This window comes from Schistocerca cancellata, chromosome 7, assembly GCF_023864275.1.
Source record: "Schistocerca cancellata isolate TAMUIC-IGC-003103 chromosome 7, iqSchCanc2.1, whole genome shotgun sequence".
In the NCBI taxonomy this organism is placed as follows: domain Eukaryota; kingdom Metazoa; phylum Arthropoda; class Insecta; order Orthoptera; family Acrididae; genus Schistocerca; species Schistocerca cancellata.
Genome location: NC_064632.1, coordinates 369,980,790 through 369,996,116, shown reverse-complemented (window position 1 = coordinate 369,996,116; position 15,327 = coordinate 369,980,790). Strand labels below are relative to the sequence as shown.

The following is a 15,327-nucleotide window of genomic DNA, read 5'->3' as shown; positions in this document are numbered from 1 at the left end:
TCAAACTGTTTACTTCAATAACCAATATTCTAGTTTCTTACCCATTAACCATGGTGTTCCTCAAGGGTCAATATTGGGCCCCCCTCTTGTTCATATTGTATATGAATGACCTACCTAGCAATGTAATAGATGATACTACAAACTGTTACTTGTATGCAGATGATATCAGTTTAAGTGTTACAGTGCCTACGAACAATAACTTAAGTAACTCTACCTCACTCAAGGTAGATATACTTTCTGACTGGTGCAATGCCAATAGCCTGTCTATGAACATAAATAAAACACAGGAATTAAACATTTCTTATAACAATAGAATCACCTTAGAGACAGTTCCTGTAAAGTTTCTTGGCATTGTTTTGCAAAATAATTTAGGCTGGCAGGCACATGTGAATTATTTAACACCAAAAATTTCTAAAGGAATATTTATGCTCAGAAAATTACGAGCAACAGTAGATGAGAAAATTTTGCTTTCTGTCTATTATAATTATATTCACTCTCATTTGACATATGGGACAATCTTGTGGGGAAATAATTCCTACTCAAAATGCTTCTTTACAGCCCAGAATAAAGCTGTCAGACTGATATGTAAAGTACCACCTAGAACTCACTGTAGAGAATTATTTATTAAACTTAGTATTATGACCTTGCCATGTATATACATATTTCAATGTGTCTTGTACATTAAAAAGAACTTGTCTAGTGCTGATCTGATTTCTGATGTATATAGTTATAACACATGACACTGTAATGATGTAAGAAAAGACTACTGCACATATACCAAAACTCTAAACAGCTTCAAACACACATCTGTAAAGCTATTTAATAAACTACCAGAGTCAGTTAAGAGTCTGGAGCTGAAAAAAATTAAGATATTTGTAAGAACTTTATTAATTCAAAATCATTTTTATACAATGGAAGATTTCTGTGAGCATAATTTCTAACATAGATTAATTATTTGTGTATTTATTGTCATTGTTGTTCATACATTTATTGACGTTGCTTATACAAGCTTTACATCCCTGTAAATGATTTGTTTTTGGGCAATAAAAATAAATCAATAATACTGTCACTGCCACACTGCGTACTTTCTATAATATTGGCATGGTTGTATGATGCTCCACAGTTGGGCCACATACAGAGATGGTTGGAAGTGCTCTTCAGGCTGAACTGAGACTCACCCTCGAAGAGGATTCTACTCTGCTGCAGGGTCTGCTCATTGTGGGTAAGGTACACCTAACTATGCTGTCTTTTTGTGTGAGGGGAACACATCTAATATGTTTCTAAGAACACACCATAACCTCCTGAACGGAGTGGCAGTGTTAGAAGAATGGTGTGTGAACAGAAACTGTTGTGAGATCTCTAACCAGGGTAACTGCTGGTTCAAAGCTTTGGGACACTTAAGGCTAGATAACAATCCTAGAAGTTTGGTTGTTACATCAGGGAAACTTTGCCTGAAAGTCAGTTAATGTTTACTTCCTCCTGCATTATTCTCAGAGCCATGAAAGGGCCCTATGGGCAACATTGTAGTGTGTTCAGAGCCCCCACTAAGAACCTGTGTCAATGTGCAGTGTCACCAATGTTACTGCTGGGAGTTTTTATGGTGGAAGCAAACCAAAATTGTAGCTATGTGTTTTGTCAAATGCACTATGATTGGGCTGCCAGTCAAAATTCCTTTTTTCCTCGCTGCACTGTAATGATACCAAGTGCACGTTTTTCAGGGTGTACTTTGAATTCTGAGACCCTTTTGATAATTTTATCTGCTGTACATGGGCTATAAGTGAACAAATTAAGAAAGAACATGAAAACTTCCGGTAGATTAAAACTGTATTCTTGACCAGAACTGGAACCTAGGTCCTTGCCTTTTATGGGCATAGCTATTACTGACTGAGTTATCAAGGCACGATTCTGCTTCAGAGTGAAAGATTCATTCTGGATGCCATTCCTAGACTATGCTTAAACCATCTATTTGTGATACCATTCTTTGAGGAGTTCTAGTCCCATAACATATGCAGGGAATGTTCTGTAAAGTTTGAAAATGGAAGATATGTAGCGACAGAATTAAAGGTATGGGGTGGGTCATGATAGCTCCAACAGCCAGTCACACAATATTAATCACAAGTAAATTTCAAAATATTACTCCTTGCTAAAGAGTAGAAGGTTCATTCTGTCTATTAAAATTAGCAGGAAAATGAGAATGAGAAGTCTTTGGTAGAATACAAGCAGGAAAGTAGCTACAAAAATTATCTGCTGATTATGCTATTACTTGTTACTATTTACATAACTGTGCTGGTAATACCCGATGTATGAATGGTTATATGGTCATAAAGAGTACACTGCAAATGATATTTGTTATTTTAAATAATTATCTAACTTCTTCATTAGAACTGTGTTTAAGGATATTTTTATGTTAGTCTACATGTAAATTTTTGAACAAGAAGTGTATAAATGAGGGAAATATTGGATTAGTCCTTTACTGTACAGTTAACAATATATCATGTCTTACCTGAAGTGGTATTTTTGATACAGTTAATGCAAAGAAGTACGCATTAAGCCCATACCAACGATTGAAGTATTCACGTTTCAACAACTGAACTTCCCCTGGAACTGGATAAATATGTAATTTTAGCACATGCTGTATTTTTTGTTATTAATTTTTTGTTGCAAATAAGAAAAACAATTACTTTTGCCTTGAAATTTCAAACATGATATGAAATATATTAAGAAAACAATGTTTCTACTTACAGTCTAATAGTACAGGCATCATTGGTATGTACAGAAAAACAATAATGCATGTGTAGCAAAATCCAAAGTTGAATATCGTCTTAGAACCATCTTTACCAAAATTGTAAAAGAGCCCACTAATAATTGCAGCAACAAACAGGTACATCACAATCTTTATTTTCAGGTAAGTCTGAAATCAAAATAACAAAACATATCATGTATGCTATATTATGATTGTTTTGCAAAAGAACAACACAGATAAATAAAATGGTCAGATGCTGCAAACCATCATAAAGTGAAAACCGTTTAGAGTGATCAACTAATTTTAAAGGAGATGCTTTTTTGGAAACTAGGGCATGAATGAGGGGCAAGGAGAGTGTGGAATAGTTGTAAAGTTGACAGGGGAAAGCCTTAAGTTGACAAATGATAAAATGACACCACACTGCATAAGAGGAAAGGCCTCAGAAAAACATAAATGGCAGGATTTAAAGAATAATAGACTGTGCGAGCTGTGTGGACTTCTTGAACTAGCAACTAGTTATTGTGAGTGCTTCATAGATAATGGTGCTATTAGCTTTTACATGTGGTATAAAATGAATATGAGTAGATAGGGAAATATGTTGTAGCTTGTGGCAGAATCCCTTTTGGTATGGTTTGATCTTTTAGATCTTATCCAGAGGAAGCAGTGAGTTTGAAAATTCACACTGCTTTTGTGATATTAAATTCATTCTCACTGATCATTAGGCCAAGAAGTCTCACATCCTGTTTCAAATGTCCCTTTGCTTCTCCCATCTATACTGACAAAGTCCCTACTGGCAGTTATGTACACTGTCCCACTTATTACTATGGTATTCACATTATTATGAATCTCGCTCATCTCCAGCTCTGCTTCTGACCTCTTCAGCTTTATTATCTGTTTCATTTGTTCCATACTGTTTCCTACAAATAAAAAAAAATAATGAGGCGAAGGAAGACAAGAACAAAATTCTTGAAGTAAAAAGGCACAATGGGAGTAGAAAAATGAGTTTTCAGAGAAAGCAAATGCTGAAGTAGTGGGGAAAGTGCCTAATAATGGGATTATGTTACATTACATTAATACTTGTTCCACAGATCAGGAATATGACATTTAGTAATGATGTGGAATGGGTCAGTTTAATGTAAGTTTTCATTAAACAATACAATAATTTTTTGTTTTCAGGTACTACTTCATAAATAAAAATTCATCTATTGAGTAGAAGGAGTTGTCATTCAGAAATTCTTTTAATTTGTATTTAAATGTTTGTTGGCTATCTGTCAGACTTTTAATGCTATTTGGCTAATGACCAAAGACTTTTGTGGCAGCATAAATCACCTCTTTCTGTGCCAAGGCTCTCCCAAGGCTATCAGTAGTTCTAATGGAATCCTTTTACTGCAGAGAACTGTATGTACTGTTTTTCCCTAAAATTTAGTGTGATTCTATTTTGCAGAGAACCACTTAATGATTTTCTGAAAGACATTATTTACAATTTACTCAGCTAATTATTGTTTGTTGTGTGTGATTACTATACTTGTATCATCACCAAACAAAACTGGCTTTGTGTCTTCATGAATATAGAGTGGCAAGTCATTAATATATATTACAAACAATAAGGGACCCAAGAGTGATCCCTGTGGCACATCATTCTTGATATCTTCCGAGTTAGAGGACTGTGCTGGCTTTTGTAGACTATCTGTACTGTTAATTTCTACCTTCTGCGTTCTTCCAGTTAAATATGAATTAAACCATTTGCGCACTGTCCCACTCATACCACAATACTTAAGTTTATGTAGAAGAATTACATGATCCACACAGTAAAAGCTTTTGAGAAATCACAAAATATCCAAATGAGTGATGTTCAGTTATTCAGAGCATTTAATACTTGATCAGTGAAAACATATATAGCACTTTCTGTTGAAAAATCTTTCTGAAAACTGAATGGACATTTTGTTAGTACTTCATTTCTACAAATACAAATATGTGATGCTACTCTGGAATACATTACATTTGGAAATATTGAGGAGGGCTGCTAAAATAAGGTACAAAAGCAATAGTAAGGAAACAACAATAAGTAATTGTGTACAAAAGTGAAGTATATAGTGTCACCAAATACCCCTAGGTGCCTGAAGTTAACTAATTACTAGGCTGAAGATGATTCTAGCCAAAAATGTCAGATTATAATGCATGTGTCCAAATTTCATATGAAGTGAAGGTACTCTACTGATGGAATGTGTCTTTTCCTAAATAATGGGTATTGCCACATTCATGTTCTTCCCACGCAAAAAGTCCACAGCCACACAAATTGTCTGAATGATAATATTTTACCACGCTGGGTGCCACTTTTTTTTTTTTTTTTTTTTTTTTTGTTCGTTTAATCTGATCGGGGGCGGACGTCGTAAGACACCCTTATAAGTTCGTTGTTGATCTATTAACTCAGTTTTTTTATTACAGAGGGCAGCTAACCCTCTGACCGAACACACTGAGCTACCGTGCCACTGGATGGATAAAAATATACCTTAATTTTTTTCATTGCCACAGCTTTGGCTATGAAGCCCTTTTTGAATTTTTGCATGGAAGAGACAATCAAAATGGACATACTGTGGTCAAAGTCCAAAAACTCATGAGTGGTGAAAAAACACATGGTTGACTATACTTAACAATTATAGACACAATGCCAAGTCTATTGAGAGCAGCAGTGTTATAACATACTACTTAGGAGTGTAAAAACATACTGGCTTTATTTAGTGACATTTTATAGTCCAGTGTATTTATACCCTAGATGCTGAGAAAAGTAACAGCAAAGATCTGAAAATGTTTTGTTGGGAACAATCCTCCTAAAAGTTTTGTTACTGTAGAAATTGGCATATTTCATCTTCCCATTTCCATTGATCATTTTCACAGTGCAATATCTGCAAGACATTGTTTCAAGGTAAATTATTGCTCATGGTTTCAAGCAGTGGCAATAATTCACACAGTATTGGACTGGATGTGACTTAGTGACTTGCATGTATTAGTGGTTGAATTACTTTGTAGCTGACAGCCTGATATATGAGCATTTTGCTTCATGGCAGTTCAATTATCTGTTTACAGATTCTTAACTGGAACTTCTCTTCCAAGGTGATCTTTGCATACATCTTGTCATTCATCACGTTCTTTTGATTTTTTATGTCTGTCATCCATCTTCTGTTTTTGTTTCTAATGCTATGACCTTTTTTTGCATTTTTAAATTCAGACTGACTGTGCTGAACAGGATAAAAGCTGTATTGTTCCCAACCTCCTAATCTGTATTGATCACTTGTATAACTTGTTGTTGTTGTTATTATTATAATTATTTTATTATTAAAGAAGTTGCTTTACTGATCTAGTGGTTAGCATTGCTTTTTACGAAGGTGAAGATGGCAAGATTATTTCCATTGAAATATTTTTGCAGTGAACAGTGTCTGTTCAGCCTCATGAGACTAACTGAGGAGCTGCTAATCCAGTGTCTGGTTGAAAGACTTGGACTAAACTGTAAAGCATTAGTTGGAACTGGGACAAAATTGAAGAATGCCTAAATTAATGTTATATGTAATAGTGCTCCATTAATCTTGTTATCTCCAAAAGCACATACTTTCTAAAAATTGTATCTGGACGTTATTTGCAAACGAAATTTCAAAAACTAAAACTATATACCCAAGTTTTGTATGTTTATTACATGATACACAAAATGTTAGAAAAAAATTGTTGTTCTACAACTCTTTTAGTGTTGTATATTTAAAAATGAACTGTGCATATGGGAGTTATCCTTACAACAAATTCTCCGCTTCCATAATTCTCATGGCCTCAACCTACGGTAATATACTGTCCTCACACCCTCCACCCAACAGTTTCCACAGCCTCTGTCCTATCATCTCCTCCTCATTCTTGTCTCCCAGCATCTTTGTTTGCCCCCTTTGCCAGCATACCTGCCCATCTTTTCCTGCTCCTCTTCTTTTCTCTCTTTTTTTACCCCAAGTCCCTGCCCCACGACCTCCTGATACTGCATGTGGTGGCATTCAAATCCCTGAATACTACACCAGACAACATTCCTCTGTCCTCATACATGTACTCTGCTATCCCTTCCCCTTCCCTATCCCCTCCAGATCGCTGCTGTCATTGCACACGATAGCTGCATTCGGGCCTGAGATGTAGGAGTTAACAGTCACTTGTGCGTGAGGTGTGCTTGCTTATATGCATGAATAGTGTGTGTCTCTCTGTTTCTTTTCTGCTGATGAAGGCTGTGGCCAAAACCTTTGCGTAAGTGTTTTATAATTGTGCCTGTCTGCAACTTATGTCTTCCTTATGGTAAGTAGCAGTCTATATTTTCTTACATAGTTAAAAATGATATAACATTTTATTTTAAATTATTAATATTTTGTAAAGCAGTGCAAACTGCAAAAACCAAAAACAGTCCAAGTGATTTACTTACAGAATTTCTCCATGTCTGCAGCAACATCCTGTATGTTAAGATGCGAAACTGTGCCCAACCGGAACTTGCAAAACTGTACTGATTCTTTGAAGTTTGCAGAGGTGTTGTAGATGAATGTTCTGTATCTGCAAAATAAGTTGTATTGTTGACATTTTGACAATATTCCAGTCATCTTAATTTCTGAACAATAGCTTGTAAAGAATGAGACTGATTTTCACTTCATTCCTTCCAGATCACTAACAGAATGAAATCCAGATTGAATTCTATCAGGTAGGTGATCCAGAAATTGAAATTTCTGTATGAATGTGCCTGATTACAACAAAAGAATAAAAGTTTAAGTTTAAACAGTGGTCTGAATGAATTGTGATTAATGCACAATGAGTGGTATGAAGGGTCAAAATTTTACTTTGACTTGCAGAAATTTAGCTCTACAATCTAAATGAATTAATGCAAATTCTTTCAACAATGTGTATTATTATTTATTTCCTGGTCATTTCATGGATGAAGCTTCAGAATAATCCTTTCTTGCATGCTGTTATTAGTCTGATGCTACATGGTTTCTTTGGTTTTTGGAATTTTCAAAGTAAATTTTCATTGTATATTTGTCAGCCTTCTTCCACTCTATGCCAATTAAATATGTTAATCAGTTTCTCAACTGTAAAGTGGTTTATTGTGTGACAAATTTTGAATAAGAATTGGGTAAAACAATGAAATAAGATGAAATACTTCTTTCCCATAATACAATCCATCCAAGGAGATTTATTATTTTGTGTTCTGCCCTCTTGTTAAACATTAAAAACTGAAGTACTTGATTCTGAACAACACATATTATGGTCAAAGATAAGGAGCAATGCTGAGTGACTTATCAGATTGAACAGTAATACATTTTTTAAAGCCACAGTCAATATTATGGTTATATTATTAACACAATCTGCCAATGGAAGATCCAGGATGTAAAAATGACAATATTATAAAAAGGATGGATTACTACTCACTATATAGCAGAGAAACTGTGTCAAAGAAGTAAGCTTTCAGTCACAAAGGCCTTCATCAGAATTAGACAAAAAAAAACAACACACACACACACACACACACAGATATATGACCAGTCTCTGGCTGCCAATGCCATACTGCAAGCAGCAGTGCCTGATGAGAGAAGCAATCTATTTGGCGGGGAGGGATAAGGAGAAGGCTGGGGTGGGTAGGGGAATGGATAGCAGGGTAGGGGTGGGGGATGGTAAAGTGCTGCTTGTGGGAGCATACAAGGACTTGGTGGAGAGAGGGTAGGGCACCTAGCTATAATTGGCAGGTTACTCAGAGGGGAAGTGGGAAAGGGGGGGGGGGCAATATAAAAATGTGAGAAGTAAAAATACTGTGAGTGCATTGGTGGAAAAGAGGGCTGTGTAGTGCCAGAGTGGAAACAGGGAAGGGGATAGATGGTGTAGGACAATAACAAAGGATGAGGCCAGGAGGAGGGCTATGGGAACCTATGATATACTGCTGGGAGAGTTACCACTTGCACAATTCAGAAAAGCTGGTGTTTGTAGGAAGGATCCATTAGCACAGGCTCTGAAGCAGCCATTAAAATGAAGAACATTGTGATTGGCAGCATGCTCATTTCTTGACCACAATTTGTCAGTGGCCATTCATGTCAACAGACAGCTTGTTGGCTGTCATGGCCACATAGAATGCAGTGCAACGGATGAAGATTAGCATGCAGATCACATCACTGGTTTCACAGGTAGCCCTGCCTCTGATGCAGTGATGTTTGTGACTGGACTGGAGTACATTGTTGTGGGAGGGTGCATGATACAGGTCTTGAATCTAAATCTATTACAAAGATATGTGCCATGAGACAAGGTGTTGGTAGCAGAGATTGTGTAGGGATGGATGAGGTTATTGTGTAGGGTCGGTGGGTGGTGGAACACCATTGTGGGAGGAGCAGGGAGGATAGTGGGTAGGACATTCCTCATTTCAGGGCATAACAAGAGGTAGTCAAATCCCTGGTGGAGAATGTGATTCAGTTGCTCTGGTCACAGGTGATACTGAGTCATGAGGGAAATGTTCCTCAGTTGCCAGATGATGGGACTCGGAGCTGAGGGGGATGATTGGAAAGATAAGCCATGGGAGATCTGTTTCTGTACAAGATAGGGAGGGTAATTATTGTGTGGAGGCCTCAGTGAGACCCGTGATGTATTTTCAGTGGGACTGCTCATCACTACAGATGCAATGGTCTTGTGTGGCTGGGCTGTATGTAAGAGTATGGAATGGGTGGCTGCAGTCAAAGTGTGCTAATTTATAACTAAATGGAATGCCAGATTAGGACAATAACTGGATTTACAAGGGGAAAAACTTTCTTTATTACTAACAGTCACAAATTTTTCAGCATAATATACTCATGCATTATGCAATGTCACAATGGAACACTGTAGCCAAGTATTTCCTTACCATTGTTGTTTACAGTCTGGGTCCCATTTTCTAATTTTTTCCATTTATAACAACGGCCATTGTCAATAGCAGCTACCATTTTATCAATATGTTGTTCTCCATATTCTCCACTTGATACCTCAATAACTGGGAAGAAAATTGATTAAATGGTTGTTAATGTTTCTTTCAATACAGTTAACTTGTTCATCTTATAGAAAATGGAGCTGCTTAAAAATAAATTATGACAGAACAATGATTATAGAATAAAGTAGGATTTAATACAAATCAATAATTGTAGTAGCATCATTATTATATTTAAAATGTTGTTGCATCGAAAAGCAGTATTTCTCATAAAAAAGTATCTTAATTGTTAAGACAGCCATACTCTTTTATGCAGGCAAGTTGTCTACATAATGTGAAAAATATTATTTGGAAATTACATCTAGTTACATAGATAGCTTACAATATATGGAGACAAGCAACCTATTTAAATGATTTGTTCTTACAAACATCATGTTCTGTAGAGCCCACCATGAAGAGCAGAACCTTCAGGGATGCAACCTGAGATAAGGCACAGCTTATCAAGAAAAACAGCTGACAGAAATGTGTTGTTGATTAGCTATTATAAATATAAGGGGCGATCAAAAACTTTCCATGTAAGGCCATTGCTGCAGTATATATGCAAAGGAGGATGACTCTGATGTGGATATATAAGCAAAAACATACAGGCAAGGGATTAGTGTGGCCTTCATGCCTTTCCAACGTATGTACAATAAATGCAGAAATGTGAACTATGATAGTGTTATTCCAAATGCGGGACAAACTTTCTTTTGGCTACGGAAGTATGAACACCAATAGACATCCATTGGAAAATGGTGCTGTGTAATGCTGGAGAAATTACAGTGCATAATTATGTCAAAGTGTTTAGGAAAACTACAACAAGGGGTGCTGCTACTTCGAGATAACACATGTCCACACATTGTAAATATCATAACACACAAGTTATGCCAAGTCAAATGGGGACATCAGCAGCTACACTATAATCTTCATCTCTCCCCATGGGATTATTATGCCTTCAGTCCCTTAAAAAAGGGTCTTGAAGGATCGGCAATTCCTGTCAGAAAAGTGTGTGCAGCAGGCTTTTACAGACTTCTTCGTGCAGTAAGACATAGTGTTTTATTAATCACTTATCTTCAACCTGGTGTATCAGTGGTACTATTACCTCAATGATCACAGTGATTTTGCCTGATTGGTATAACAATTTTGTACAGACTTCAAATGGAAACTTTTTGATCTCTCCTTATAAGTATCATGTGGTTCACTGGTGAAAGGTTTCTCCCTAGAATTTTTTTTTGTCTCTTATCACTTCTTTATCTCATGCAATGATTTGTATATGTGAAAAATGCTAAGTCGCACAATAATTCTGAGTCCAATTTAAACAGCAGATAGAACTGACTGGCTGGATAAGTCAGTTAAAAAATCAAAGGAAGGCAAGGGCTATTAAAACACTGCATTGTTCAAACCAACCTTTGGGTTGAGGACAGTTTTACTTAATTAATAAATATCCTTTGACTCTACTTTAGCAGCACGAGTGATGTAGAACCCTTTACAGAACATTATACCCACAGAGGAACCTAAAGTCATCACCAAGAATTCAGTCCAGACCCTCTGCGACAGTAGCCAGTGATGCATAAATCTACTCCACAAGAGCAGTCTATAACTGTAATTAGTCTCCAATATTCTGTTGTTCTTGCCATGTTATAAACAAAGACAATTACATTTGCAGGAAAATTTATACACTACTGGCCATTAAAATTGCTACACCAAGAAGAAATGCAGATGATAAACGAGTATTCATTGGACAAATATATTATACTAGAACTGACATGTGATTACATTTTCACGCAATTTGGGTGCATAGATCTTGAGAAATCAGTACCCAGAGCAACCACCTCTGGCAGTAATAACGGCCTTGATACGCCTGGGCATTGAGTAGTAACTGGTGTATTGTGACGAGCCAGTTGCTCGGCCACCATTGACCAGACATTTTCAATTGGTGAGAGATCTGGAGAATGTGCAGGCCAAGGCAACAGTCGAACATTTTCTGTATCCAGAAGGGCATGTACAGGACCTGCAACATGCAGAGTTTTGCAGCGATCGAATGAAGGGTAGAGCCATGGGTCGTAACACATCTGAAATGTAACGTCCACTGTACAAAGTGCCACCAATGCGAACAAGAGGTGACCGAGATGTGTAACAAATGGCACCCCATACCATCACGTTGGGTGATATGCCAGTATGGCGATGACGAATACACACTTCCAATGTGCGTTCACCACGATGTCGCCAAACACAGATGCGACCATCATGATGCTGTAAACAGAACCTGGATTCATCTGAAAAAATGACGTTTTGCCATTCGAGCACCCAGTACACCATTGCAGGCGCTCCTGTCTGTGATGTAGTATCAAGGGTAACCGCAGCAATGGTCTCCGAGCTGATGGTCCATGCTGCTGCAAATGTCATCGATCTGTTTGTGCAGATTGTTGTTGTCTTGCAAACATCACCATCTGTTGACTCAGGGATCGAGACATGGCTGCACGATCCATTACAGCCATGCAGATAAGATGCCTGTCATCTCAACTGCTAGTGATACAAGGCCATTGGGATACAGCATGGCACTCCGTATTACCCTCCTGAACCCACTGATTCCATATTCTGCTAACAGTCATTGGATTTTGACCAACGCGAGCAGCAATGGTGCGATATGATAAACCGCAATCGCGATAGGCTACAATCCAACCTTTATTAAAGTCAGAAACGTGATGGTATGCATTTCTTCTCCTTACACGAGGCATCACAATAACGTTTCACCAGGCAATGCCGGTCAACTGCTGTTTGTGTATGAGAAATCAGTTGGAAACTTTCCTCATGTCAGCATGTTGTAGGTGTCACCACCGGCACCAACCTTGTGTGAATGGTCTGAAAAGCTAATCATTTGCATATCCCGGCATCTTCTTCCTGTTGGTTAAATTTCACAACTGTAGCATGTCATCTTCGTGGTGTAGCAATTTTAATGGCCAGTAGTGTATTACGAAAAAAGTCCAAGGATGTAATTGTTCCTCACAGAACTCCATGTTTGATTTGAGCACTTCACAAAATTATCCCAATAGCTCCTAAGGTGTAAATGGACAGCAGCAGTAACAGCAGCAACAGAAGCAGTAGCAGCAGTAGCAGCAGGAACAATAAACTCGAATGAAATTGACACTCATATCTTGCAGTAAACTTTTGTTCCACAATTTTTGGAACATTGGTCCACATGGTGATTTAGGACTTCACCAAATACTTCAGAAGATACAAACAGATGAGACAAGGGGCAATGGAGGAGATGGTTGTTACTTCTATAAACACTGGTTTCTGAACAGTAGACATTCAGACCATAGTGCCCCATTTCAATGGATCAATGAGAACAACAACAGTTACACTAAAATACATACTGATCCCTTCGCTGCACACCATCAGTAAATTCCAAAAGCTGAATTGTGATGCGAAGAAGCAACCAATTGAGAATGGAGGAAGTTACGTCACCCCAACTACTCGAAGACCTTCCAGTTCATATGGTCTTAGATGATCCTCCTCAAGACCACTTGATATCATAGACCCCAGTATGTCACAATGGAAGAAACAGCAAGAAGTCTGACATGAACGAAGAGTGGTGCAAGAGATGGAATGCTGCAAAAATAAAACATCAAGGTGTTCTGTCTGCCCATCTACCAGGATTTGATCTGAAGAAAAGTGAGTGGATAAGACTGAACAGAATAACTGGTCACACCAGGTGAAATGCTGTGGTGCACAAGTGGGGTCTCAGGAGCTCTCCAGCCTGCGATTGTAGGGCCCAAGAACAAACCATTTTTAGAGACATTCAGATTAGGTATTAGGCTTTGAACTGTTGACTGTCCTTGCCATGGCACTACTAAAGAGATTTTGTGTGAAATAATAATTTGATTTCATTATAAGGTTTTGCCAAATAGTACTTACCAAAATCTGATGGATTATAATGTATTGGGCAGTTAAGTCCAACTGATGCCATAAATGGAACAATGTCAAATCCAGCTCCCTGGTAAACACACTGGCCTTGTGCTACTACATACACATGATCAAAAAGTTCAAAAAGACGTGCACTTGGTGTGTGCACTGAGCAGATCACAGTACGTCCTCCCTGGGCAAGCATCTTTAGAAGAAGAATGCACTGAGAGCTGGACAAGTCATCAAGTCCTCTGAAACATCCAGAAGAAAACATTTCAGTAACAGAAATTCTAAGATGGAAATAATTAAAGAAAGAGAAAAGCAACCATTCATCTTGAGATGTGGCAGTGATTTGCTACCTCACTGATCACACTCATCCACTACTTAAGTTACAGAATCAAGTCATTAGATTAAGAGAAGGAACAATAATGAAAATTATCTTTAATGTGTTCTTTCTTAAATTTAAGAATGATTGGTCCAAAACACTTTGTAATTTGATCTTTAGATTGGCAGATATTTAAATATTAATTGAGCATTAGCATCAGAATTCACTGGTGAGCACGGAGACTGAGCCCTACCATTGTTGTGGGATGGGCTGCTGAGGACCTGGTAAAATGTAAGGAACCTGTCAAGCAGCTAGAACGGATTGTCAGAAGGTTTCTGGAGTCTTGGTGTGAAGATACGAAGGGAAAAAACTAAAACTAATGAGCAGTTTGTGGAGACAGACATCCCTTAGCAACAAGAGTGTGGTGTCATCTCAAGCACTGAAACCAGGGAAAAGAAATGTAGTCAATCCAGGAAATTACATTTTTAATGAGTTAGTGTTGTGGTCAAATTATTTCAAGCACTGCTATCAAAGATTTGCCACTGGAGAAACCAGCATAGATGTAATAACATGAAAAGTTTAAATGTTAGAAAAAGTGATGTGTCTGACATCACAATTGGCAGAAAAGCTGTAAATAGGAGTCACAGACAATTATTTGAGGCAGAAGGTGTCAATTCTTGGCTGAGTCTGCTCCAATTATGCAATAAGCTTTGTAACTGTTCATTTTATGTGAACAAAGTTAGAATATGAACAATCATATACACATTGACTTTACTTGGTGTAGCGAAGTTACAGTTTTGATAGTGACAATACCTACAGACTTAGACATTGGTAGCAGAAATGAACAAAGCATGTGCCATGTCTTTATGTCATCTATCATCTTTCTGTTGGTGAAGTCAAATGGCACTTATCATCTTGTTGTGAATTTTTCCATTTTGTATTAAATCATCGCTGATGAGCTTCTGGTTGCAGCTATGTAGGTCAGCAATTTTATTATCTTGCAGAATATCACGTATCTTGTAGCCAAGTATGTTCAGAACTGTCTTCGTGTTTTGTTTTTCCAGGTGCTGCATGGCAGAAGCATTTCTGAGTTGCTAGTAAGTTAAATTTAACAGTTTTATGATCAGTAAGAATAAGTGTCTACTGTAGAGACTCCACGAATTCTGGTGTGTGGAAATTGTATCTCAGCATTTTTGTTGTTACTAATGGACATCAGACTACTGGGTGATGTAGAGCCTCAATGGTACAGTGATTTTTACCAGAGCAGCGTGTTATTTATTTATGGTGTATGAACATCTTCCTTCATTGTGTTCTGATATTGAAAACACTAATCACACCACACAAGACAGAGCACTACATAAGAAG

The 15,327-nt window shown here is 37.5% G+C and overlaps 1 protein-coding gene and 1 long non-coding RNA gene across 2 annotated transcripts in view; one reads left to right on the top strand and one right to left on the bottom strand.

Annotated features, from left to right (window-relative positions):
• The window catches only part of LOC126092019 (ATP-binding cassette subfamily G member 4-like), a 465,655-nt gene that overhangs the window by 16,399 nt on the left and 433,929 nt on the right, over positions 1 to 15,327 (bottom strand). The window contains exons 5-9 of the mRNA XM_049907407.1: positions 13,650 to 13,888; positions 9,633 to 9,758; positions 7,185 to 7,309; positions 2,743 to 2,911; positions 2,504 to 2,604 (exon numbers count right to left, since the gene is read on the bottom strand). Of these exons, the coding sequence (XP_049763364.1) occupies positions 2,504 to 2,604; positions 2,743 to 2,911; positions 7,185 to 7,309; positions 9,633 to 9,758; positions 13,650 to 13,888 (760 nt within the window). The remainder of the gene's footprint in view (positions 1 to 2,503; positions 2,605 to 2,742; positions 2,912 to 7,184; positions 7,310 to 9,632; positions 9,759 to 13,649; positions 13,889 to 15,327) is intronic.
• Positions 1,122 to 15,327, top strand: part of LOC126092020 (uncharacterized) — a 510,940-nt gene continuing 496,734 nt past the window's right edge. Inside the window, exon 1 of the long non-coding RNA XR_007521296.1 lies at positions 1,122 to 1,222. This is a non-coding gene — a long non-coding RNA (uncharacterized LOC126092020). The remainder of the gene's footprint in view (positions 1,223 to 15,327) is intronic.